Source organism: Quercus lobata, chromosome 5 (genome assembly GCF_001633185.2).
Source record: "Quercus lobata isolate SW786 chromosome 5, ValleyOak3.0 Primary Assembly, whole genome shotgun sequence".
NCBI lineage: Eukaryota > Viridiplantae > Streptophyta > Magnoliopsida > Fagales > Fagaceae > Quercus > Quercus lobata.
The window spans coordinates 51618586-51643940 of NC_044908.1; the positions used below are offsets into that span (position 1 = coordinate 51618586).

Sequence of the window (25355 nt, forward strand, 5' to 3'; positions counted from 1 at the left end):
ATTCTTTTCCTTTCTTTTCCTTCCAATTTGGGGGGGGGGGGGGGGTGTGAAAATTTGAGAGAATAGAGTCCATTCTCTTCCACTTAAACTCCCGAACAATGGAATAGAAAAATATTTTAAACTTATTCTTTTCATTCCATTCATTTCCCTTCTCCCAAACGAGTTGTTATAAAGATACAAGAGAGTAAATGACAAATTTTGGGGTAAGAGAGAGCCTACAATTTCACAAAATAAAGAAAATTAATGTCATGGCATCTAGTTCTTTTTTTCTAATGTTAGACTTAGATCTAATAAAATCCAATGATTCAAAAATATTGTAACTCTAGTGAAGATAAACCAAGTATAACTTAAACTCATCCAGTTCGACAGATTGCAAAGGTTTATCCAAAGGAATCAAGCTGATTGGTGGTTTAACCCCCAAACCAAGCCCAATTACCCTTGGCAATTGGCATAGAGCATATTTTTGTCCACAAGCCGACAATGGGCTAAATAGATGAGTGTGCCCGCCTCACTCCCAAAAAAAATCCCATCCGAAGTATCATGTTGGAATTAAAACCATAGAGCTTAGCTTTTCACTCCTGGAGTAAATATAGTTTCTTATCATTAAACAAACATTTACCTGTCTTATAAGTTTAGAGGGCAGTAGCATGCTTTTACGTTACCAAGAATCAAGAGTTATAGGATAAAGATCCTGGGCAGATGTACAAGAAGAGTATATACATCTCTATAATTAATAATAATTACATGCTCAACACTATAGATATAGGGAACAATTCCTCAGTTTGTAAAAAGTACATGGAGTTTCCTCTTACAAATGTTGGAGTTGAAAGTTGAAACCACATAGCTGATCTTTCTTTCTTTTCTTTTTTCTTTTTTTTTTACGAGATATCCAAATCTTTTTGAAACCTAACTAATCCCTAGGCTGTTTGGAGCAATAGGCATAGGCAATCCTCCTGTGGCACATTCATGGATAAATTTCTTAGGTAACTGCAAGTCTGCAAGGAGCATAGGAGTTGGCTGTATACTAATAGAGGGAGTCAAACTCAAGATCTCAAAATGAGAAACTTGAGACTAATGAACCACAAGACTTAATCACATAGCTAATCCATTTATCTTTTGGAGTTAGTGAAACAAATATATTGTTTCTTATCATTAAACAAGCACATATTAGTTGATTATATATGTTACCGAGAGTCAAGATTAGTGGGATAGAGATACTGGGGCTGATGTAGAAGAAGACCCAATCCATCTAGCCTTTAATGACTGAGTGAGGCTCTGACTTTCCATTGAGCTTTCACGTTGGCTCTGACCAAATTGGTCACTTAAGGAATCTAACGCCCATTCATTACTATAAACTCTTAGATCAATGTTCGATTCATCAACGACTGTTTGTCCTTCAAGCATGCTCACTACGGCACTCATGGTGGGCCTAAGCACTGGTGATGGATTAATGCATAATAAAGCTACCTTAATCATTCTAAGTGCCTCTTCCTTACTGAATTCAGTCCCCAATTCTGGATCTACAAGCTCCATCATATTCCCCTTCTGATGTAAAATGATGGCCTGAAGTGACAAAGAAGAGAGTTTGGGAGTGAGAAGGAAACCAATGGGAAAAAAAAAAAAAAACTGATTTAATTTCGCAATTTTATATTAATGAGCAAACCAATAGGCTTCTTATTCAAATGATGAAAAAATCAGTGAGTAAACTAATAAAAGAATTTTTTTTTTTTTTATAATTTAAATATAAAGCAATTAATAACAATGTCTTTTTGTAGGGAAATTCATCCTTTCAATTTTTTTTTTTTTTTTTGCAAAATATAATTAAATTTTCTAGTGTTTTGAAGAATTTTAACAAAGCGTTAAGACATCATCAGCACATCACTTAGATTTCTATGAAAAATTAGTTATGCAACTTGAGCCTTGAAGACGCAAGCAAAAAATATTGTTCAATTGGCTAAATTCTTGCCTCATATAACTGGGGGTCAGACAATTTCAACTAAATTATGGATGATGATTTTCCACCTTGAGCCCCGCGAAGCATAAAGCAGGTTGACCTAGTCAAATGAAGTAGCTCCAAAAGAAGCAACCTGGGTTCATGCTTCATACGGTGCTTTTAGCTGCGAAGTTTCAAAAGAACATTGGAAGGATGTATCTTACCCAATCTAGAAGACATGCATGGTTCTCGTTTGGTCCATGTTTCCTATTGTTCTTCCCAGAAACAATTTCCAATACAACAACTCCAAAACTATAAACATCTGCCTTGTAAGTTAAAATACCCCATAATGCATATTCTGGTGCCATATAGCCCCTGCAACATATACATTCAGCTATGATATTTGGTTCACTAGTATGATAGTATAAATTTCTAAATCCAACAGGACTGACAGCAGTTAACTCTCAACTTTTATTAAGCGTGCAATCATGTAATTAAGACAGCCACTATATGAGAGAGTTTAGCTTCACTGAACTAGAAGTGATAACAAAACAATAAAGGAAAATATTAGACCTACTACAAATTTTATTACAAAAAACTTACAGAAGTATAAATAAATGTGATTGGTGCCAAATTAGCAACATAATAAAAAAATTTCTTAATTACTTTCTTGGTTTATGTTTTAAAAGTTGACTCATCAATTTGTAAGGTCTACGTAATAAAATTAGTAATAGTTTGTTTTTAGAAGAAAATTAGTAATAGTTGTAACATAAAAAATAAATAAATAAATAAAAGAAGAAGAGCAAGAGTAATAACTAATACGTATATTAAATTAGAGAGATTAAGTTTTTTGTAAGTGGCAAAATGATAAATGTTTTTTTTCTCCTTTTTTTTTTGGGGGGGGGGGGGGGTGTTTGGATTGTATATAATGTGGTGTGAATCCTAAATTAGGCCTGTCAGTAATTTAGTACCAATTGATTTTGTTGGACTTGATTGATGTTGGTTAACTCTTTCTTCTTAGAAGAAAAAAAGGGACTGGTGTGTGTAATCATTGATTCATGCCCCATGGTACATTGCCACTTAGGTATTTTAGTAAGCCCATGGGTACCACCATTAAATAGTAGGATGTGCTACTACTTGAACCCATTACCACAATGTCTGCATATTAGGAAATATATCATACCGCTAACCAAACCGGTACCCGAAATATATCATACCGCTGGCCAAACCAATACAGCCTCTGGTATGGTATTGACTTCCTTAACCACTACACCACACTTGCCGGCGGTATGTTGATTAACTCTAATTGATGCTATTAGAGGGATTTCATTTTTACCTTCATATCTTATGTAATCTTATTATGATTTTATTTTCTTTCTATCTTGGATGTAAAATTTGGAGAGCCTATTGTGAAGCACATGGATTTTCTATTGTAGCTAGTTGATTATGGATTAATGTAAGGATTTTTTTTATTCTCATACATTCACTTTTATGTGTTAAATGTTGACATTTTTAAAATGTGAACATTCTCACATCAATTGTGAATGTATGTTTGAACTAGTGTGAAAGAATTTTTCCTTAATGTAATTTGGGTTGAATTATTCTTCTACTTGGTGCTAATCTATATATATCTAAAAGTTAAAGTGTAGCATTTATTGTTGTTATACTCCGGTCGAGCCATATCAACAACCATATTGTAGGGCGAAGGGGTCCAAGAATGCATATTGGGCCTTGAGCGTTGTCTGAGGACGCTTATTGGTCCGAGGACAGATAAACAGTAATGAAGACATAAGACCCAGAGCTCCACGAGTAAGTTACGACTAAGAAGGTTAGGAAAGGTAGGTTGAGGAGGAGTGTCTCCTCGGCTAAGCGAAGCAGAGGTCAAATGATGTGTTCTGTTATCCAGAGTGACATTCTAGGAGTTTCTATTGATAAGGATATAATTCATGGAAGTGCAGGACAAAGAAAAAGCTATGAAATATCTGAGAGAAAGCTGCTACCACTGCATTAAATACTCTGTAACTAACTCCTTAGCCGCATTAATGAGGAAATGATACCTAAATAGTAATTTTCAGCCTTACAGCTGCCCCCCAAGACTTTAGAAAATGGCTGATAGGACAAGGATCAACACCAGCAATCTAATATACAAGTGAAGGGTGGAGATAGAAGAAAGAAAAGAGTATAAAATAGAAAGATGTCCCTAAGAGAAGGGGATCGGAGATTTGAGAGAAAAACATTGTAACAACAAGAGCTACACTTGTAACCAAAATTCAAAAAAAGATTTACTAGAATTAATCTCCTCGGACTGTGCCGAGGACAATTTTCTTTAGGAAAAACCATTTTATTTTTATTTCCTTGTTATCTGGATCCACTTTAGTTGTTGTTTTAACTCATCAAGGCCTAATTTTACAACTCACTCTCTACAAATTCATTATATTAGGCTTTTTGGGCCTAAATCCATCCATCCTTTGGGCTTGGGAACCAAATTGCGTCCTTACAATTGGCGCCGTCTGTGGGAAATTCTGGTGTTGCTGTGAGTTTAGCGTTCAATTATGGTAGGTTTAAGTCCAAACCAAGCAGAATCTAGGGGGTCCCAACGTCAAGATCATTTCCTCCTTCTTGAACGAAGAAGGGATCGAGAGGGAAATGTGCATACCATCCATACTAGCAGAAGCCAATCTCGAAGTGGGGGTCACGTCTCTCATGAGGAAAATGCTAGAAACATGCAGCTTAAGATGATCATTTGCAAAAGAAGTTGCGCCACGAACGACGGAGAACTCCCTCAGTTTTTGCTTCTTCTTTTGGTGGAGAAGGAGATGGCAGTTACAAACCCAAGTCGAGGACTACCCTAGTGAGTCTTTCTCGTATGATGAGGACTACCATCATGAGCCCCGAAATAGGAACTCGTTTTGCAAAGGCTCAGGAAACGATGCGATGAGAAAAGTGTTGAGCCAGATTTCCAAGTCGCCCTTCACATGCAAAATTGAAGGAGGGAGAATTCCTCGACGATTCACTCAGCCAACGTTCATCATGTACAATAGTCGAATAGACCCTACGGAGCATGTGAGCCACTTCAACCAGAGAATGGCTGTGCACTCCAAGAATGAGGCCTTGATGTGCAAGGTATTCTCATCCAACTTAGGGCCTGTGGCAATGAGGTGGTTCAATGGCCTGGGAGCAGGCTCTATTGGTTCCTTTAAGGAACTCACGAGGGCGTTTGGATCTCGCTTTATCTCATGCAGTAGAGTTCCTCGGCCTTTAGATTCCCTGTTATCTATGACCACGCAAGAAGAAGAGACCTTGAAAAACATACTCAGACAGATACTGAGAAATGTTTAATGAGATAGATGGGGACTTTGATGACGTGGCCATAAGGACTTTTAAGGTCGGCCTACCTGCCGAGCATGATTTGAAAAAGTCTTTAACCAAGAAGCTTGTGAGGAGTGTGCGTCGGCTCATGGACCGTATTAACGAGTATAAACAGGTTGAGGAAGACCAATAGTAAGGGAAAGGAAAAGCTAAAGTTATCCCTTAGGATAGGAGGGATTTCAGGTCGGACAGATATAATAATAATAGACCCCAAAGGAATTTTGTTGGGCAATCTAGGTCTACTGCTACTCAAGTGATTGGCACAGTGTTTCGAGAGCCCGTGCATCAGGTTTTAGAAAAGATCAAGAATGAGTCATACTTCAAATGGCCAAACATGATGAGAGGAGACCCTATGAGGCGCAACCAAAGCCTTCATTACCAATACCACTAGGAACGAGGACTTACTACCGAGCACTATAGAACTTTGTGGAATCATCTGGAATAGCTGGTCAGGGATGGAAGATTGATATAGTTTTTATATTGGCCCAATGGGTAAGGGGATCAGGCAAGATCGGGAGCTCAGGGAGATGCTTCTTCAAGGCCACCTTTGGGCATAATTAATGTCAACTTCGCTGCTCCAGTGAGAACGGGTTCTCACCCTTCCAGGGTGATGTTTATATCTTGACCACCAGCTGAGGACACTAGCCCTGAGCTAAAGTGAGCTAGAGTGGAGGTCCGACCAGTGTTAAGTTTTTCGGATAAGGACAAGATTGGAACCATACAGCCACATGATGATGTTTTAGTGGTCACCCTCAGGATAGAAGGGTATGATGTGAAGAGGATGTTGGTAGATCAAGGCAACAGTGCAGAAATCATGTACCCTGATCTATATAAGAGCTAAGGTTGAGACCTAACGACTTGGCATATTATGATTCACCTTTGGTAGGCTTTGATGGGAAAGTTGTCATTCCAAGGGGTCAAATTAGATTAACAGTACAAGCAGGGTCTGAAGTGGTGGAAGTAGACTTCATTGTGATAGATGCTTACTCCCCCTACACTGCCATTGTGGCAAAGCCCTGACTCCATGCCTTGAGAGCTGTTTCTTCCACCTTGCATTTGAAAGTGAAGTATCCGTCCGGGAACCAGATTGAGGAGCTAATTGGGAGCTAGTCTGTGGCTAGGCAGTGCTTGGTAGCTGCAATTATGCATCAACCTAAAATTGAGTCCTCGGCCTCTGCCGAGGGTGGCTCATAGCAATCAAGGTTTTCGGTCCTATCTACGGATGCGATGTCAGAAAGGGCAAAGTGTGAGAAGCTGAAGAAAATTGTTATAGATGGTGATCCAAAGAAATTTTTTCAGGTTGGAGCTCAGTTGCCTCCTCGGGAGAAGGAAGAGCTGATAATATTTCTTAGAATGAATATTGATATGTTCGCAAGAAATGCTAATGAAGCTCCTAGGAAGCAACTACCTCGACGCTCATCTAAAGAGCATTCTAATGCTGTCAAGAAGGAAGTGAACAAGCTTAAGTAGGCTGGGGCTATTAAGGAAGTGTTCTACCCTGAATGGTTGGCCAACGATAGTAGTGAAGAAGAAAAATGAGAAATGACATGTGTTGACTTCACAAATCTGAACAAAGCTTGCCTCAAGGATCCTTTCCCTATGCCTCGAATAGATCAGTTGGTGGACGCCACTATGGGCCATCCCCGGATGAGTTTTTTGGACACCTTTCAAGGGTACCACCAGATACCTTTAGCTTTAGATGATCAAGAGAAGACAGTTTTTATTACTTCTACTAGGAATTACCACTATAAGGTGATGCCCTTTAATTTAAAGAATGTAGGATCTACCTACAGAGGATGACGATCAGGATGTTTGAATCACAGCTAGAAAAAAAATTTTTGAAGTCTACATAGATGATATGGTGGTCAAGAGTAAGTTAGAGTCCGAGCATGTTAACAACCCCAGTAATATCTTTGAGATATTGAGGAAACACAATATGCGCCTTAATGCTTCTAAGTGCTCTTTTGGTGTTGGTTCAGGAAATTTGTTTGGATACATGGTCACTCACCGTGGAATTGAAGTCAATCCTGACCAAATTAAAGCAATTAATAGCTTGCAACCACCTCGGAATCCTAAAGATGTCCAAAAGTTGACAAGGATGATTACTGTCCTGAACCGATTCATTTCTCGGTCAACAGACAGATGCAAGCCTTTCTTCTAGTTGTTGAACAAGTAGAAGAGATTTAAATGGATCGAGGAGTGTGCCTTGGCCTTCAAGCAGTTGAAGGAATACCTTTCTCGGCCACCAATTACGTCCAAACCCGATGTGAATAAGGTTTTGTTTGCTTACATTGATGTGGCTTCCCATGCGGTGAGCCTGGTGTTGGTGCGAGTTAATAGTGGCGTACAGAAACCAATTTATTATGTGAGCAGATCACTACATGAGACCGAAATTCGTTACTTACTGCTGGAAAAGGCTATTTTGGGAGTGGTGCATGCTACACATAAGCTCCCCCACTATTTCCAATCTCACACGATTATTTTAACTCAACTTTCACTTAAATCACTTCTTCGGAGTGCTGATTACACTAAAAGGATTGCCAAATGCGGTACAATCCTTGGGGTTTTTGATATCAAGTACATACCTTGAACCTTTATAAAGGGCGAGGTCCTTGTTGACTTAGTGGTTGAATTTGTTGAGCCCTTGCTAGAAGAAAATTCCTAGAGGCCGAATATAGATGAAAAATCAGTTAGCACGATCTCCCTAAAGGAACGTCTACCATGGAAGGTGTATATGGATGGTGCAGTAAATCAAAGAGGATTAGGAGTGGGGCTGGTTGTGATATCACCTAAAAGGATCGTTATTGAGAAATCTTTAAGGCTGAACTTCTCGGCCACGAATAACAAAGCTGAGTATGAAGCTCTATTGGTAAGAATGACTATGGTTCAGAAAATTGGAAGAAAAATAGTGGAGCTGTTTTCAAATTTGAGATTGGTCGTAGGCCAGGTAAAGGGAGAGTTGGCAGCCAGGGATCTGAGAATGCAAGAGTACTTGAATCAGGTTAGACACTTGCGGTCAAGTTTTAAGTCTTTCACTTTATTGCAGATTCTTAGGAGCAGAAATACGCATGCTGACTCTCTTGCCACACTCGCAACCTCCTTGGCATAAGATTTACCTCAAGTTATCCTTGTGGAAGATTTGTGTAAACCCATTGAAATGAGAAGAGTGACAATCCATATTCATCAAGTCAGAGTGGGACCTAATTGGATGGACTCTATTGTACTATTCCTTAAAGGAGAATATCTTACCCGAGGGGAAGTTCGAGGCTGACAAAGTATGAAGAAAGACTCCTCGGTTTTGGCTATCCGAGGACCAAAAGTTGTATAATCGCTCCTTTTCTAGACCATATTTGCTATGCATACACCCTGAGGTAGTAGAACTACTCTTAGAAGAGTTACATGAAAGGATTTGTGGAAGCCACACAGGGCGCAGGTCCTTGTCTTATAGGGCCCTTACTCAAGAATATTGGTGGCCAAATATGCAAAGAGAAGCGCAAGAGTATGTGAAGAAATGCGATTAATGGCAAAGATTTGCCCCAAACATTTATCAACCTAGAGGTGTCCTTAATCCTTTGTCCAACCCTTGGCCTTTTACTCAATGGGGCTTGGATATTGTAGGGCCTTTCCCTAAGGCAGTAGAGAATAAAAGATGGCTGCTGATCGGCACAGATTACTTCACCAAATGGGTTGAAGCTGAACCACTAGCAAAAATTAGGGACATGGATGCCAAGTGATTTGTCTGGAAAAATATTGTTACTTGGTTTGGAATCTTTTGTACACTCATCTCAGACAATGGTCTTCAGTTTGATAGTAAAGCCTTTAGGAGGTATTGCTGTGATCTAGGCATTACAAATAGATATTCCACCCCAACTTATCCACAAGAGAATGGACAAACCGAGACTGTCAATAAGGCCATAGTGAATGGACTCAAGAAGAGGTTGGATGATGCAGAGGGAAAATAGGTAGAAGAGTTGCCATATGTTCAATGACTTATAGGGCCGAGGCTGTAATTTCTCTAGAACCTAGATTCCCAACACTGAGGATGAGCTCTTTCACTCCGAACAATAACGATGGGCTGCTAGAGAAGAGTTTCGATTTAATTGAAGAGCGAAGAGAAAACATCATGGTTCAATTGGCATATTATCAACACAAGCTCAAGCAGAGGTACAACTCAAATGTGAAGTTAAGGCCATTGGTGCCTGGGGATTTGGTATTAAGAAAGGTTTTGAGAATTGCTAGGAACCCAACATGGGGAAAATTAGGGCCCAACTGGGAAGGACTATATCGTATCACCTCGGTCGTTGGAATACATGTATTACCTAGAAGATCTAGACGAAAAACTTGCACCCCGTCCCTGGAATGTAAATAACCTACGAAGGTATTATTATTAATAAAAGTCATTTTTGCTACATTTTTATTACATTATGCGTTACATCTATCATCCGTTTAAGTATCAAATAAAACCTTAGTCATGCCCAGTTTCTTGGACCACGTACCTTGGATAAATTGATATTTTAAGTCATTTTTCTAAGTGTTAAACAGAATCTTAGTTATCTCTGGTTCCTCGAGCCACCTACTTTGGGTAAATTAATACTTCATGACATTTTATTCAACATTTAAATTCAGTCACTTCCTCCATACTTATGCAGCACAAATAAATAAATAAAAAATGGCAAGACACACACCTGTCTTCCTTTACCATACATTATGGTTATATAATTTATAATTTAGATAGCACTCTTTGAATGTGTCTAGGCCTATAGATTGAACAATTTGTAGACTTAAAAGGCTATTGAAAATGGACTTTTTGAATCAAGACTAAAAAAAATACGGACTACTATATATCATTTAGATAAAAACATTTATCATAGATATATTAATTTTTTTTGCCACAAATTTAAATCACGCAAACTTAATAATTTTATATTATGCGTTAGCATCGTCTCTGCTTCTTATTCTTCTTCTCATAAATATTATATATCATCTTTAAAGGATGCCAACAATATTGATTTTATGGGAAAAGTTACATAAATATTGAGAAAAAAATGTTTTATATTACAATTTACCAAAAATGCTTTTTAAAAATTTAAACCTTTCTATTTTTCATATCACTGATGTGTTTTACAGCTACCATATGTGATAACTTAAGTCTTAATATTCTTAAGTTGTTTCAGCAAAAAGAAAAAAATTAAAAAAAAAAGGTTTGCAAATGATGGAACCACTGGCAACAATATTTTCATAGTTATAGTTCTAGCTAAAGCAATCAACGATACTTTTAGTCTTCAAAAAACACATATCTACTAGTGGTTAAATGTTCATTTTAGGTAGTTTTAACTTTTCACATTATTTTACCTTTACATATTCATCTATTTTAATTTAGATTTTTTTCAAAAAAATTATTTAGATATTTATAAGTAAATAATGAAATAATGATCATGAATAATAATGAAAAATTATCTATACATATTTCTCTTGTGCAATCTACTTTAATTTAGATGTTTATAAATTTTTGATACATGATAAAAATTCTACTTTAGCCTAACTAAATGTATATGTGTGTGAAGTTCTCTCCTAGAGACTTGAATCTCAACTCTTACCATCGACACCCTACAAGAACTTATACTTATGAAGTGACCACCGCACTAATGGTGCGTGGCAGTGATGTTTATAACTTAATAATGAAATTTATAAACAAGGTAATTTTTTTTATCAGATAAACAAGGTAATTAAAATTCAAAAAGTCCCCATATCTTTTCTAAAAAAAAAACCTTTTACATTTCCTTGGAATTTTGAATTTTTTTTTTAAAAAAAAAAACTTTGACATACCACTAACCTAACTACTTCACACATTAAAGAATTTCAAGGCTCATTATTAATTCCTTCAAGATATTATGAATGTCTTAATTGATTGAAACCCAACTAGAGAAATGTCTTTCATATTTCCTTGAAAAAAAAAAAAAAAAAAAAACCTTTGATATACCACTAATATAACTACATCTATAACTATTTAAGTTATCCATGATATCTATTTCTTAATGATAACCATAAAAACTACAACTAGCAAGGGAACATACAAAGTAATCAAGAATAAATGATGGAAGAAAAAAAGAAATGAAACCAAACATCAATTTTAATTGTTATTTGGAAAATAAAAAAGTGGCCAAAAGGAGTAAAAAATAAAATAAAAATGACTACATGGAGGACACCGAAAAATTTATAATGCAATAAAATCAACTATTAAATTCACTTAATTAAATCAATAATCAACAATTAAATATAATAATACAAAATTTAAACTTAAAACTAATCAAACTCTAATTAGGGAAATTATATTTCCTAACAGAACTAAAAATGAGATTTTCTCCAATAATTTAGAAATTATATTGGAAATAAAGTTGAAAAATTTTATAATCTTATTTTTTGACATTTCATTTAACCATATATATATATATATATAATCATAATTTGCATACACCATAACTTAAAAAAATCTAATGAACAATTCTACCTCTTATTTAATGTCTATATTATGCAAATCATGAACCAATAAATATAGAATCCGAATTTGGTAAAGATGGGGTGTAAAACTCATGTTTTACACCATCCAATAAGAGATTGCCACATCAACATTTTACTTAAAATTCAATACATCATACCGCATCTAATAACATCTCAATAAACTTCCAATTTGGTTGGATTTATATATAAATATTTGAATTTATTGAGTGTGGTTGTGTTTATTCTTAAATATGTAACAAGATAATGTGTTATGTTAGGATTGAAGAGGTAAAACATGAGTTTTACACCACATTCTAACTAAATTAATCTCATAAATATTTGATAATAATAAGAAATGTTATAAACAAGATTATGAAAAGTATGATAATACTATTTTTTTTTTTTTTTAATTCTATACAAAGTTTAGGGACTAAAATAGTATTTTACCTAAAAAATTATCACGCACTATGCGCAGGTCTACAACTAGTTCAAAGAAAGTCTATGTACTGATTCTTGGGTTCTTATAATTCTCCCATGCTTGGTTATTACTTGTTGGCTATATATATATATATATATATATATATTTCACTACTTGGAGCTAATTCCAAACAAATCCTAGGCCCTACATGCTTTATTTCACTTATGCCTATACATGGTTTAGTTCTCTATCCTTATTAACTGGTCTCCTTGTGGGTTTTTTGAGAATTATAGGGAGTTAAGACAACGAGACCCCTTGTCTCCTTCGTTTTTTGTCATAGTTATAGATGCAATCAGCAGAATGTTGGATAAGGCTATGAATGAAGGTCACTTTTCAGGTTTCAGTGTGCCTAATTCAATAGGAAACACTTTGATGGCATCTCATAATCTCTTTACAAATAATACTATGATTTTTTGTGGTGCTGATATGGAACAGCTTCTGAGAATTCATTTGGTGTTTATCTAGTTCAAAGGTTGTGTTGGGTCTGAAAATAAACTTGGGCAAGTCTAAATTGGCTCATGTGGGGGCAGTTACTAACATTGAGGAGTTGGTGGATGTCTTATGTTGTAAGTGGGGCTCGCTTCCAATGAAATATTTAGGCCTTCCTTTTGTTGATAAATTTAAGGAGAAGACTATTTGGAATGCTATTTTAGAGAAGGTGGAAAGGCGGTTTGCAGGGTGAAAACAGTTATACTTATCCAAGAGACATAGAGTCACTATAATTAAAAGTACTTTATCTACTTTTCCTATATTTCTTCTCTTTATTTCCTATGCCAGCTGATGTGTTTAATCGAATTGAATAATTTCAACAAAACTTTTTATAGAGTGGTCTTGAGAATGAGTCCAAATTTCATCTAGTGAATTGGACTAAGGTTTGTAGTCCTTTCCAGCAAGAGGGTTGGCCATTAGGAGTTTGAGGCATTTCAATGAAACTTTATAAGGGAAATGTTTGTGGAGATTATGATTATGTTTGTTCATTTAGACCCCTTAAACAAACTGTTTAACTTAATTTATTAACCAAGTGATTACTTAGATTAATTTTCAGATTTAGGTTAAACACAAATAAATCATATCATGCAAAGATGCAAAAAAGTAAATAACACCACGATATGATGACCTAGGAAAATCGATGAAACTAACCGTTTCCAGGTAAAAACTTGGGGAAGATTTGATCTAATTATCCTCAAGGTAAATTAAATCCATTATAAGAGAATTGAAGTTTTTACAATTAGATTTAACTCTAAATCTATTGTTACCTCATGTAGTAACCAACTAACACGATCACATGCAAGCTCCGAATCCATAGACTCCTACTCTTCTTGGATTTACACCAACATAAGCCGCCTTGTTTGTGACCTTGAGATCTCACTCAAAGGTTTCAAATCACCTTCAGTAATGATCTTGATACAACAACTATGTCCTACCAAAGCTTGATTGTAGTTTTGGCTCCGGTAGATTCTTGTGTAGTTAGAAGGTATAAAACCTCTCTGATCTCACAAAGAGTAACACACGTCTTCCAGAAGTCTTCAAAACATGGCTAAGGTTTCCCTTTTATATGTGGAGAAGTTTAGATGAAATCTTAAACGTTTTCACGGGCTTGATCCTGTTTAAAATTTTGCAGAAAAAACTGGACCTGCGATTTTTGATCGGTCTAGCCTAATTCTCGATCGGTCGAACAAGGCAGAATCACACTCCTTTTTTCTGCAATCAGCTAGACTTAAACCTTGAAACAACCACTTTTAAGCATTGCCTAAAATCCTAGTCTAGACATGTTTAGTTCTCGGTTTGCTAATAAAATACAAATGTGATTCTAAATATTTAAATCTAAATCTTTGGAACCTAACAGATTAAGAGGGATGCACTTTGGAGGAGGGTTAATTGAGGAAAAGTACGGTTGTGAGTGGGGAAATTGGTGTTACAATTAAGTTTTTACTCCTTATGGAGTCAATTTGTGGAAGAATATAAGATGAGGTTGACCCAATTTTATCTAGTATGAAGTAAGGGATGGGTATAGAGTGAAGATTTGGTATGATTTGTGGTGTGGGGGAGCTCTCCAATGATGTGCTTTCTTTGAGTATTCTAGATCACTTGTGATAAGGAGGCTAAAGCGGATGATCTTATGAAATTCACCATTATGGTCCTTCATTAGAATGCGAATTTCATGAGAGCTATTCAAGATTGGGAATTAGAGTGCCTATCAAATTTTATAAACTCCATCTATGGCATTCCAATGAAGGGAAGTGGGGAGGACAAGATTTGTTGGATTGTAGCTAAGAAAAAGCGTTTTGGGGTTAGTGGGTACTGTCAGGTCTTGCTTAATGCTAATGATCAGTCATTCCCTTGGGAAAGCATATGGAAGTCAAAAATCCTATTTAGAGTTGCTTTTTTGTATGGACTATTGCCTTGGGAAAATTTTGACAACTAACAATTTATAGAAATAGAGTGTTTGGATTTTGGATTGGTGTTATATATGTAAATGAAACAAGGAATAGCAAACACCTATTACTCCATTGACCTATTGCTACTAATTTATGGTCTATGGTGTTTGGCTTGTTTAGATTTTGTTGGGAGAAGTCCATGACTGTTGTTGAGTTACTAGCTTGTTGGCAATGGCATTATGGTCTTCATCAAAATGGTCGGATTTGGTTGGCTACCCCTCACTGTTTGATGTAATGTTTTTGGAGGGACAGGAATAACCAATGTTTTGATTATAAATTTGCTTGACCTTGAACTATTTTTCTTTAGAATTCTGTTGGATTGGACGTCAGTTTTGTGTAGTTATACTATACTTTCAGTTAGTGATTTGATAGATTTGTGTAATTTAAGTGATTGATTTCATAGCCCCAATTGTATACTCCCTGTATACTTTGGGTGACTCATATTTTTTAACATCAATAAAACTTTATTATTTATATTAAAAAATTCTTCTTATTGTTATTGTCACTATTGATGCTCAAGTTTATCCTTTGGTGGTTTGTAAGATAGGCTTATGTTAGGAGATAACATCTTGGTGAGACTTCATTTGAGAAGTTAATATAACATATAAGGACACTACTTAACCCAAAAGTTTAAGCCAATGGATTTGAGCCTTTTTATGATGTATTAATCACTCACTCTTGTGGTTATTTTCCTGTGTAGGACTTCACCTTTTAGTTAATTATATCATTCACATGTGAATAGTGTAACAAATCCCCCCTTCACTTGTGAGCCTTCTACTACATCACTTTTGACTACACTTCATTTGGAAGCCTTTTTCTTAACAATTCTTGGTTTCATCCATTACCATCACCGATAGAGTGCCCTTTTCTCAACCATGAATACAACAAACATAGGAGTCTTCCTTGCACAACAAGGTGAGTCACTAACAAGCATAATTGCCTTAGACTAACCACTAAGTTGAACCTTTTACATAGTGGACATGGGAGTCTTCCTCATTCTACTTGGTGGGACCCACTAATGAACACTCATCACTTTTTTAGGAGATAGCACTTTGTGGAAAATCTAATTAATAGGTCAATATAACATATAAGAACACGATAACCGAAAAGCTTAAGCCTAAGGGTTTGGACCTAGTTATGTTATATTAAATCCCTTGATCATTTACATTTTCTCCACCTGAGACATCCAAACACATTTATTCCTAACAATCTATCCCTCACGTGTGAGCCATTGCCTCTTTGTAGGTTTTGAGAACTCTTTGTAGGCTACGAACAAGTCTTACTTGCTCCTTTCCTATGAGCTCTTCTTCTCTTGTGCGTCATCCATTTTCCTCTCATACGCTATCCACGAGAACCACATGTTAACCCCATATGCTCATTCATGAGAACCCTATACGTCCACTTTCATGGGAACCTCTTGTTGTGTCTTCCTACTTTGATCTAGCATTATTGGCGAAAATATTTTGTTGGGCCAATTTCCAAGCTCATTTGTGGGGACTTTATGGGCTTGCTTAGTATGATGCACACTTTTGTGGGATCCAAGTACACACACCCTGTCCTAGCTCTAATTGCAAAAGGGATCGTGATAGCCTTACCACCTTACTACGCACCACCATATTGACCTTAAAGAGACTTAAAATTAAGAAGTTAATATAACATATGATGACACCATTTGACTCAAAATATTTATAAAAAGAATATATTTGAGCTCAATTCTGTTATATTAATCACCCATTGTTGTGGTTATACCCAAAATGGGACATCACTTCTTAATTAACTTCATCACTCACACGTGAATATTCCAAAAGCTTGGATAAGGGTTGGCTTTCTATGTGAAGCCCATAAATAGGAATCACTTGGTGGAAGTTGTTTTAGAAGCTTATGGGGCAATTGATGAATCAAAGGAAGAAACTCAATTCTTGACTCAAAATAGGAACATATTTGACTAAAGTACATTTTTGGCCTTAAATTTTCAAGAAAATAAAAGATACTTTTTTGAGTTGAAAACCACATTAGGAGGTTTATATGCCACCTTCGCCAAGGGGACCAGTTTCTTCACATACAAAAACTCTTGCATCACGAATATTGATTTTTTTAGAGTTGTTAAGGACTGTTTTTCGGCCCACGTGGCATTACTTCATTGGCACCCCATGCCACATCAACATATTATTGGTTTTTTTTGGGTAAATCTATTTAAAACCCAAAATAAGCTCATATCTCATTCAACTACATGGATTGGGCTCACATGGCTCGCAAGATCCTTATTTCAAGAGACAAATTCATGGTCCATATTTTCTCTTCATCAATTAGGATTATAACCCCACGACATTATCAACATCAACATATGGATTAAACTTAAGCAATGAATCAAAACTCACAGCCCATATTACCTCTCTTACACTTATGGCAAGCGGCTTCTTCAACAAGAGCCCATATTTGCACAAAATAACAACAAAACCCGAGGTACGTCATCTCATCTTCGGCTTATGACCCAAGCTCATAAGTCTCTTTGGGGAAACTTTGGAAGTCATGGTTTGGAGGGCCAAGAGGTATGTTCAATAAAGCTTCAGCGATTTAAAGTTGATAAAAGAAAAATGTTGTTTGGCATGTCTTCTCCAACTCCCTAAACTCTGATGAGTCCATATATAGCGGGTAACATATGGTAAGCATCTCTTATCACATAGCACTTTAAATGATAAAATTCTCCATTGCTCTTTTCCTAAATCTTAATATTCATCATGTGACAAATACTCAATTTCTCCAGCCATCTAACTACTGGGAAGATAACTGTTCATTCAATCCCCAGCTGTTGTTATACAAATTTAGAAACTTCATTATATTATTCTACATAAATCTTATTACTTCTTTCAGCTAAAATCCAACTCAAATACATAGTCTGATTGGCTATCTTTATTCTCCAACTACATACAAAATATTCATGATATCCTTTATATCTAGCTGCTGTCTGCCACAATAAGACCATATATTTCTCTGCCAGTTGCTAGAGCAAAGCATTAAATACTCTTCTTACTCACCAAGATTATGTCACAACTCAGTGTAACCTTGACCAAATCTCTAAAACTTCCTTAGCCTTCAACCAATTCTTCTATTACTTGCTAGAAGTGTGTTGTAATGAAACCTTGGACCAAAAACACGAACACCCGAAAAGGAAACATTTCCAACTGAATCACAGCAGTGCATTCAGCACTTGACACCTGGCTGGAAGTGATATCATCAACCATTTGATGCTGAAATCCCAGCAACCAACTGTTATACCCAAAATAGCAAGATACCCTTCAAAGAGATCTTACCAATTTTCAGCCAAATCCATCCAATAAATGCTGAATGTCCTCTTTAGCAATCTAAAATCACCCATCTGACCTCATTAGCTTCTGCTCAAAGTAAACAGCTTTTCCTAACAGCTGGGATAGCTTTTTCATGATAGCTGTCATAGGTTTTTTTGACAGCTGGGACAATTTTTTTCATGATAGCTATCACAGCTTTTTCTAACAACTAGAACAGTCTTTTTCAGAATAGCTGTGACAGCTGACCCAGCAGCCTAAACATCACTGATTTTTCCACATTTGGCTAAAACCAAAACCAACTATTGAAACTACCTTTCTCTTCCTAAAATATCTTCCTTTTTCTGTTGCTCTTTCCCCAGCAGTTCTTACTTGAAACAACACGAATACCTTAAAACTAAACATACCATTTTTGGCCAAATCTTAAGATGGATTTTCTGAAAATTCATTGCCAGTTGGGACAGATTTTGATTGATATTCTTTGCTAAAATACCCCTTTAAACTCAGCTCTAAAGGGACCCTTCATAAACACCTCAAAGGGGACACCAATGTAGGAGAACAACCCTCTCATAAAGTTCTCTCTCCTTCTAATTATCTTCTAAAGCTCTTAATGAAGTACTGAGCTTCTGAGTTTTTTAGTTTCCAGATTAGGAACTAAACTCTTCAGCCCTTAGCTCATAAATGCCTTTATAAGCCTTCAAATAATCCCAGCAGAAAATCCCAACAATTTTGCTAAACACATTACAATACTATTACTCTCATATACTCATTATCTCACTTTAAAATTCTACGGTTTTGCTGCCCATAAACACATGTCAATACTCTTCTACACTTATCTTACTGTTCTTATCTCCAAATACCTAAACACATCTTCATACTCTTCTCTTACAAAATCTTTTCTCTTGGAAAGCAATCTCTACAACTTCTCCAGCGGTTATAATATCATATATTTTACTATCTTTAACCTCCATATCTCTCATACTTCCATATATCATACATATTACAAATACTACATCTCACAAAACATCTATATCTTTTACCATCTCCACACTTCTCAAGAAATATCAAACACTCATACTAAAAACCCTTCTCATGGAAGGCATGAACTTCTATTACTAAAGTCCTTCTCCTAGAAGGCACCAAGATCTCATATCAAAGCCCTTCTCTTACAAGGCACAACTACTTCTTACAAAAGTTCTTCTCTTAGAAGGCACAACTACTTCTTACATAAAGCTCTTCTCTTAGAAGGCACATATACTCCATACAAAAGTCCTTCTCATGGAAGGCAACTCTATTCATAACTTCACAACAATTAAAAGAATATTATCAAAAGGGAAACTCATTTAAGTGCATGATAAGAGGGGCAAGCTTAACCAGCCTCTACACACAGCTGGGCATACTCTCTCTCTCCCTCCAGTTGCACCCATTTTTTCCCTTTAATCACAAAGTTATCATGGCAAACTGCCTCTCTACCACTGGAGTCACTCTGCTAGGATATTATCAACTCACAAAAGCTATACAGCTGAGCTACAAACCATACAAAGATAAATGACCTTGCTTCCTTATTTTTAAATTTACATCATTGAGTATATGATTATTTCACATTTAAATACTAGATTTCAACTATTATTACAATTACTAATCAAAGCTACCATATCAAACGCATATTAGATATTTATTCGACCATTATCGCGATTCTTAGACTTTGTCTTTAATGATTTTATAGGTTTAAAAAATACGCCAGTAGCCGTTGGACCACGTGGCCCAATGTTGAGTTCTAGACGCAACTCTCCAAAAAGAACTCGGGCCTAGTAAGGTCATCCCTCCAACGGACCACACGTGGCTAGGCATCCGAAAAAGGCCCCCGAACAAGAGTTGTTTGCATTTTGGCTTTTTATGTTTCAGAATTTTCATTTTGACCCTTCGTGTTTGTTTCATTTTCATATTAACCATTTATGTTTTAAAATTTTCATTTCGTCCCTTCATGTTTGATTTAAAATTTCCATGTTTGGCCCTTCAATTTATGTTTGATTCAATATTTTGTGTTTGATTCAGTTAATAACTCATAATGAAGATCTATAGAAGATGATATAGAACAAACAATCCTACTAGTAGAGGGATCATCGTAGGTTGCAACGCAAAAAGCTTGGCAAGTGAAAATACACTAATAGAAATCCATGGAATTGGTAGTAGAATCACAAGAAATTTGGTGACTTGAAAGGAAGCGAGGTGGGTAGTAAATTCACTACTTTCCTAAAATTTGTAAGAATTCTAGCTTTCTTGTTGATTTTGGGACATTGCAAATTCACATGTGAGTGATAGGGTTAATTAACAAGTGATGTCCCATATTGTTCACAGCAAGAGGTCTAACTTTCTTGTTAATTTTGGGACATTTCCTAAAATTTGTAATGTCATCTTTTCTAATATTCTCAATTTTGTAGTTTTTAACAATATTTCCTCTTTGTTTTTTTTTAGCCTAATCCGTGCCTAACACAAATTAAGGGTTATTTGGGGTTTCCCACCCACCTATGGTTGCTCCAATGTTTTCCTATATAAGTTAGTGGCTATAGCCCACTAGGCATCAAGTTATTCAGTAATAAAATTCAAGAGATAATTTTCTTCTCTTACCTTTGCCTCGTGGATTTAAGGTTTTCTCTTGGTACTTAGGGGCATTTCTTGAGTTAGACATGTTCTACTTCTTATGGCTACTTGACTGCGTTAGCAAAGGTGATAAAATAGAAATGAATTGGGGGAAAATAGACTCCAAAGCAAGTTAAGAGGGGCCAAAAGAAAGGGAGGTAGCTCACATTGTTCCAGCAATTCTGGTTTTAATGCTTGTGTTCTCATCTTCATCGAGCTTGGCCAAACCAAAGTCAGAGATCTTAGGGTTAAGGTCCCTATCAAGCAACACATTAGTAGATTTGATGTCTCTATGAACAATTTTCAGTGTTGATTCCTCATGCAAGAAAGCTAGACCTCTTGCTATGCCAACACATATTTTCTGCCTTGTAAGCCAATCCAATTTTAACTGACCATCTGCAGGACCTGAAATTTATGTTCAGAACCCAATCAATGAACTTCATCATTAGTGTTTTGTCCTTGTTATTTTGTTATCAACATAAAATCAATGGTAAGGTATAAAAAAATGTCTTACCAAACAGAGTATGTGCAAGGCTATTGTTTTCCATGTACTCATATACCAACAATAATTGTTTTCCTTCAATACAACATCCATACAATCTAACCAGATTTGGATGTTGTAAACCAGACATAATGCCTATTTCATTCACAAATTCACGACTTCCTTGCTTTGATTTTGATGAAAGTTGTTTAACCGCAATTACAGTACCATCTAATAGTATACCCTACATCAAGAATTGAAAAATAAACATTTTCTTGTATGTATTTCTCCAAATGAGTGATCAATAAGAAGAACAAAGAAAAGGATGGAAAACAAATTCATTCTAGAATAGAGAAAAAGTTCTCAGATACCTTGTAAACTGATCCAAAACCACCTTCTCCAATCTTGTTTGCTGTATTGAAGTTATCAGTGGCAGCTTTTATTTGTCTATATGTAAAAAAGCCCGTTTGGAGATCTAATCTTCTCAACTCTGTAAAAGGAATCAGGCTAAGATGTCATACTACATCTTACGGTGAAACATATCCAATTTTTAACCAAATATTTGTGTGCCTATTGACTTGCTACAGACTTAAAGAATGAAAAAAAAAAAAAAAAAAAAAATTGCTTTTAGAAGGCACTCTATTGTAGTTGATCAAACAGAAGCTGTAAGAAACAAAAAGAAGATATATGAACAGGTACTGAAAACCCAAAGTTGATAGGTTTATCCTTTTGCTTCTTTCTAACTTCTGCACAGCAATAACAAGAAGGTCTAAAAACTAAATGAAAAAAGAGTGATATTCCATTAGTTTATTATAGAATGAGATGTGCTTAACGCTTAACACTAGATCATTTCACAACTGAAATAAGAATATTAAACAGATGAACCAAATTTCATGTGACTTTGAGGACATGTCAAAACTGAATTCATTCAAAATTGATAACCTTTCCTCCCAGAAACTTAATTTACGCACTTCATCAGACAATTGCTCAACTACAGCGAGCCTACGCCATCCATGCAATATTCATTTTAAAAATTACTTTATGCAGATTTTACAAAAAAGCAATGATACTAGGCTTTTGCATAATTCCATGGGCTCATTTATCATCATAGGTAGAATTAAATCACAACAATCATCATGCAAATCCCAAGATAAGTTCATATGCTTAACACTCTGCAATCCCGCAATCATGCAGTTTCTTTTCAAATTGCATTTTGGAAAACTGATCATCTGTGGAAAGATATGGAAAAATAAAATATTGAACTGCAATAACATACAAGCCCTTCTATACTTTTTCCATACATTGTTCTAACTTCCTGCCATAGATGGAGAAAATGAATACTGTCCTTTCTAATCTTTACATCAATATTTGCCGAGGTTACCTTTTTCCCTTGATATCCTCCCTCCCAAATAGCCTTTCCACCGAAGAATGCCCAAAATCATAAAAATGAGAAGTAGCGCCAAAACTACAGCTCCAACCACAATGGTCATCTTCATCTTATCATTAAGGTGAATGAAACCTATAGAAAGAAAAATAGCGCAGAACAGTGATTATAAGATTGCATTCAGAAATATACATCATACCATACAGAAAATCCAAATCAAGATTGATTAGTTCAAAGAAAACTTGGCAGGGCATAGTTATTATAAAGTTTTGGTTGTCTTCCATCTAAATGCACGTTAACCTGGTTTTGAGTCTTTCTTTTTAAATGCAGATAATTATGGAGTTCTACTTCCAATAAATTGCTATTTTTCATCAATTTAATCTGAATGTGGAAGAAGTTGGACAATGACAAGATTCTTAATCTCCAATACAGTTACCAGATTCCACAGAGATAGCTGAAATGAGAGGACCATATATTCCTGTCTCTGGGGCAGTTGTTGTCCCTTTCCCAGCCCAATAAAAGCGAATCATCAAAACGCTATTTTTAACAACTGCATTAAATTTCATAACAACTGCTTTATCAACCCCCGGTGCAGTGTTTTCAATATCAAAATCTTTCATCACCCGTTCCTCCTGCAGCAAATCAATTCGTTCAACTCCTCCACTATAACATATAGATAAAAATAAATTTGATGGAATACCTGGAGATAAACATCAAATATCCGCCTTCCAAGACTGTAAAAGGATCTGTTGTCTCTGAATACTATCTCCGCAAAGTGAAGTTTCACTTTATAACGTCCATTTGCTAAGCAGCGAGCATAATATGTGATTGAAAGAGGAGATAGGCGTGCACTTGTGTACAGTTCAGACTCTTTCATTGTAAGTGCAGATACATTCTTTGCTACATAGCCATTTGAGGTATTGCCATCCCAATTTCCAGTGCCACTGAATCCCCAATTCTTCCTCTCCATCACAGGAAAAAATACTGCAGGACCAGCTATGCCATCATCCTCTTCATACATTATGTTTCCAACAGTGGTTGCTTTCCCACCACAATTTATGTGCAATGAATACCGATCTACATAGATGATGCACCCTATTATTGATCAAATACAAAAGGACATAATAGAACAACAATGAAGTATCCATTGTATTGTTAATTAATTTATGTACTTATTCTGTACAAGATTAAATATTTAACCAAAAAGGTTTCTCCATTTTGGAAGGAAACTACAAAAGAGGAAACCACTAAATAGCTGAAGCATACACCTCATAACTTGATTTCAATGGATCTATGATTACCTTTTGAACATGGAAAGTCCTTCAGGCATTCATTAAGTATTCTTAATCAGTGAAGTAGATAAAGAGTGTCAGTTATTCAACATAAAAGTGAAGAAGGAAAAAAAAAAAAAAGCTTTGGTTCTTCTTAGGAGTCTACAAGTTTGAAGCTTACAAGTTGTTCCTTCCAGAGAAGCTTTTGAACAAATTTCTGGCGCAATGGAAAAATCAGTTAGTTTCAGAAAATTGGAAAGGTTATCAAGAGAGAAAAGTGTGTAAAGCTCCAGTAGGCAGAAACTTACAAATTTGGTCGACAGGGTGGTGCAGAGTGCTCTGACAAATTATTGTAAGAAAGATCTATATGGCTGCACAAATTATATTACAACTTGAGAAATGCTACTAACACCTTAGCATAATATTTAGACCCCTTAATCAAATTTTACAGCTTAAACAAAATAAGACAAAATCAACCAATTGGTCCAATATATGTGTTTAGCCAAAATTTCATATTGCAAGCATATTCACGAATGAACTAAAACATATAAATAGTAATATGAAAATGCGGAAAATAAATCAAACCAAATGTAAACACGAAGACGTGTTTACAAAGAGGAAAACCCAAGCAGTTGGGTGGAAAAAACCTCTCTGCTGACACTTCTATTAAAAAACTCCACTAGTATGAATAGTTGCAGTACAAGGATGATTATAAACCCTCCAAGTCTATATCCCCCTAAGTACTTGAGCCACCAAACTTGATTTGGATTTGAGATAACTCCAACAGTTTCCAAACTAATCAATTCTCTAACACTCAAATATGGTGAAGAATATGATGGTTAAAATATCCTCTTTAAGATATATTAATGGTGAGAGGGAAAGGAGAAGAAAGAATGAAAGAATTCACTCTAACGTCATGGGTTCTCTCTCTCATACAAAGGTTGGGATGAACAATGCTCACTCTTGGTTTATGAGCTTTGCTCACACTCTTTTCACACATCCAACATCCAGAGAGTGTGTTTCTTGGCTTATATGTTAAAGTTGGAAAAATCAGATCAGGCCTGTGCAAGACATTCTGTATGCATGCAGCTTGCGACCACTAGTTGTGACTTGCATAAATAAAAGACTCCATCTTTAGCTTCCACGTGTCAACTTGTAGGCTAAGCAGGTCGCAGGCAGGGTGCAGAATGTAGCTTTGACCAAGATTTGACCTAGCTCAAGAACATTCTACCCAAAAACAATAATGCCCAAAAAAAAAAGCATAAAAATGAGAGAATTAATTATAAGCAAATTAAGCCAAAAAAAAACATGGACTTAACATAACTCACTACAACTCGCAACAAAAAAACAAATTGATACTTTATAAGAGTATTTAGCTAAAATTATTAATACCTTAAATTATTCAAAATGGATATAAAATTGGTAAAAAGAAATCGTTTCAATAATTCAGAAACAGCATCACAGAAAATATGTCCTTTTGAAGTTTGAATTAATTGTCAGTCAATATTATCATTGTAGGCTTTCTTCTCGAAATTATCTACGAAAAGAAAGATTTTGGGCA

General features: G+C 35.8%; 1 protein-coding gene across 3 annotated transcripts in view; it reads right to left on the reverse strand.

Annotated features, from left to right (window-relative positions):
- Positions 1–621: 621 nt before the first annotated feature.
- LOC115991689 (probable leucine-rich repeat receptor-like serine/threonine-protein kinase At3g14840) overlaps positions 622–25355 on the reverse strand; it is a 33840-nt gene continuing 9106 nt past the window's right edge. The window contains exons 14-24 of one of the 3 annotated variants that reach the window (XM_031115539.1): positions 24103–24165; positions 23976–24011; positions 23825–23865; positions 23224–23600; positions 22960–23155; positions 22521–22658; positions 21511–21629; positions 21173–21383; positions 20826–21063; positions 2158–2308; positions 622–1563 (exon numbers count right to left, since the gene is read on the reverse strand). In XM_031115539.1, coding sequence (XP_030971399.1) covers positions 1201–1563; positions 2158–2308; positions 20826–21063; positions 21173–21383; positions 21511–21629; positions 22521–22658; positions 22960–23155; positions 23224–23600; positions 23825–23865; positions 23976–24011; positions 24103–24165 — 1933 coding nt within the window. In that variant the 3' untranslated portion in view covers positions 622–1200. Of the gene's footprint in view, positions 1564–2157; positions 2309–20646; positions 20732–20825; positions 21064–21172; positions 21384–21510; positions 21630–22520; positions 22659–22959; positions 23156–23223; positions 23601–23824; positions 23866–23975; positions 24012–24102; positions 24166–25355 lie in introns of those variants that run through there. The other 2 variants (XM_031115540.1, XM_031115542.1) reach the window with 2 other exon arrangements.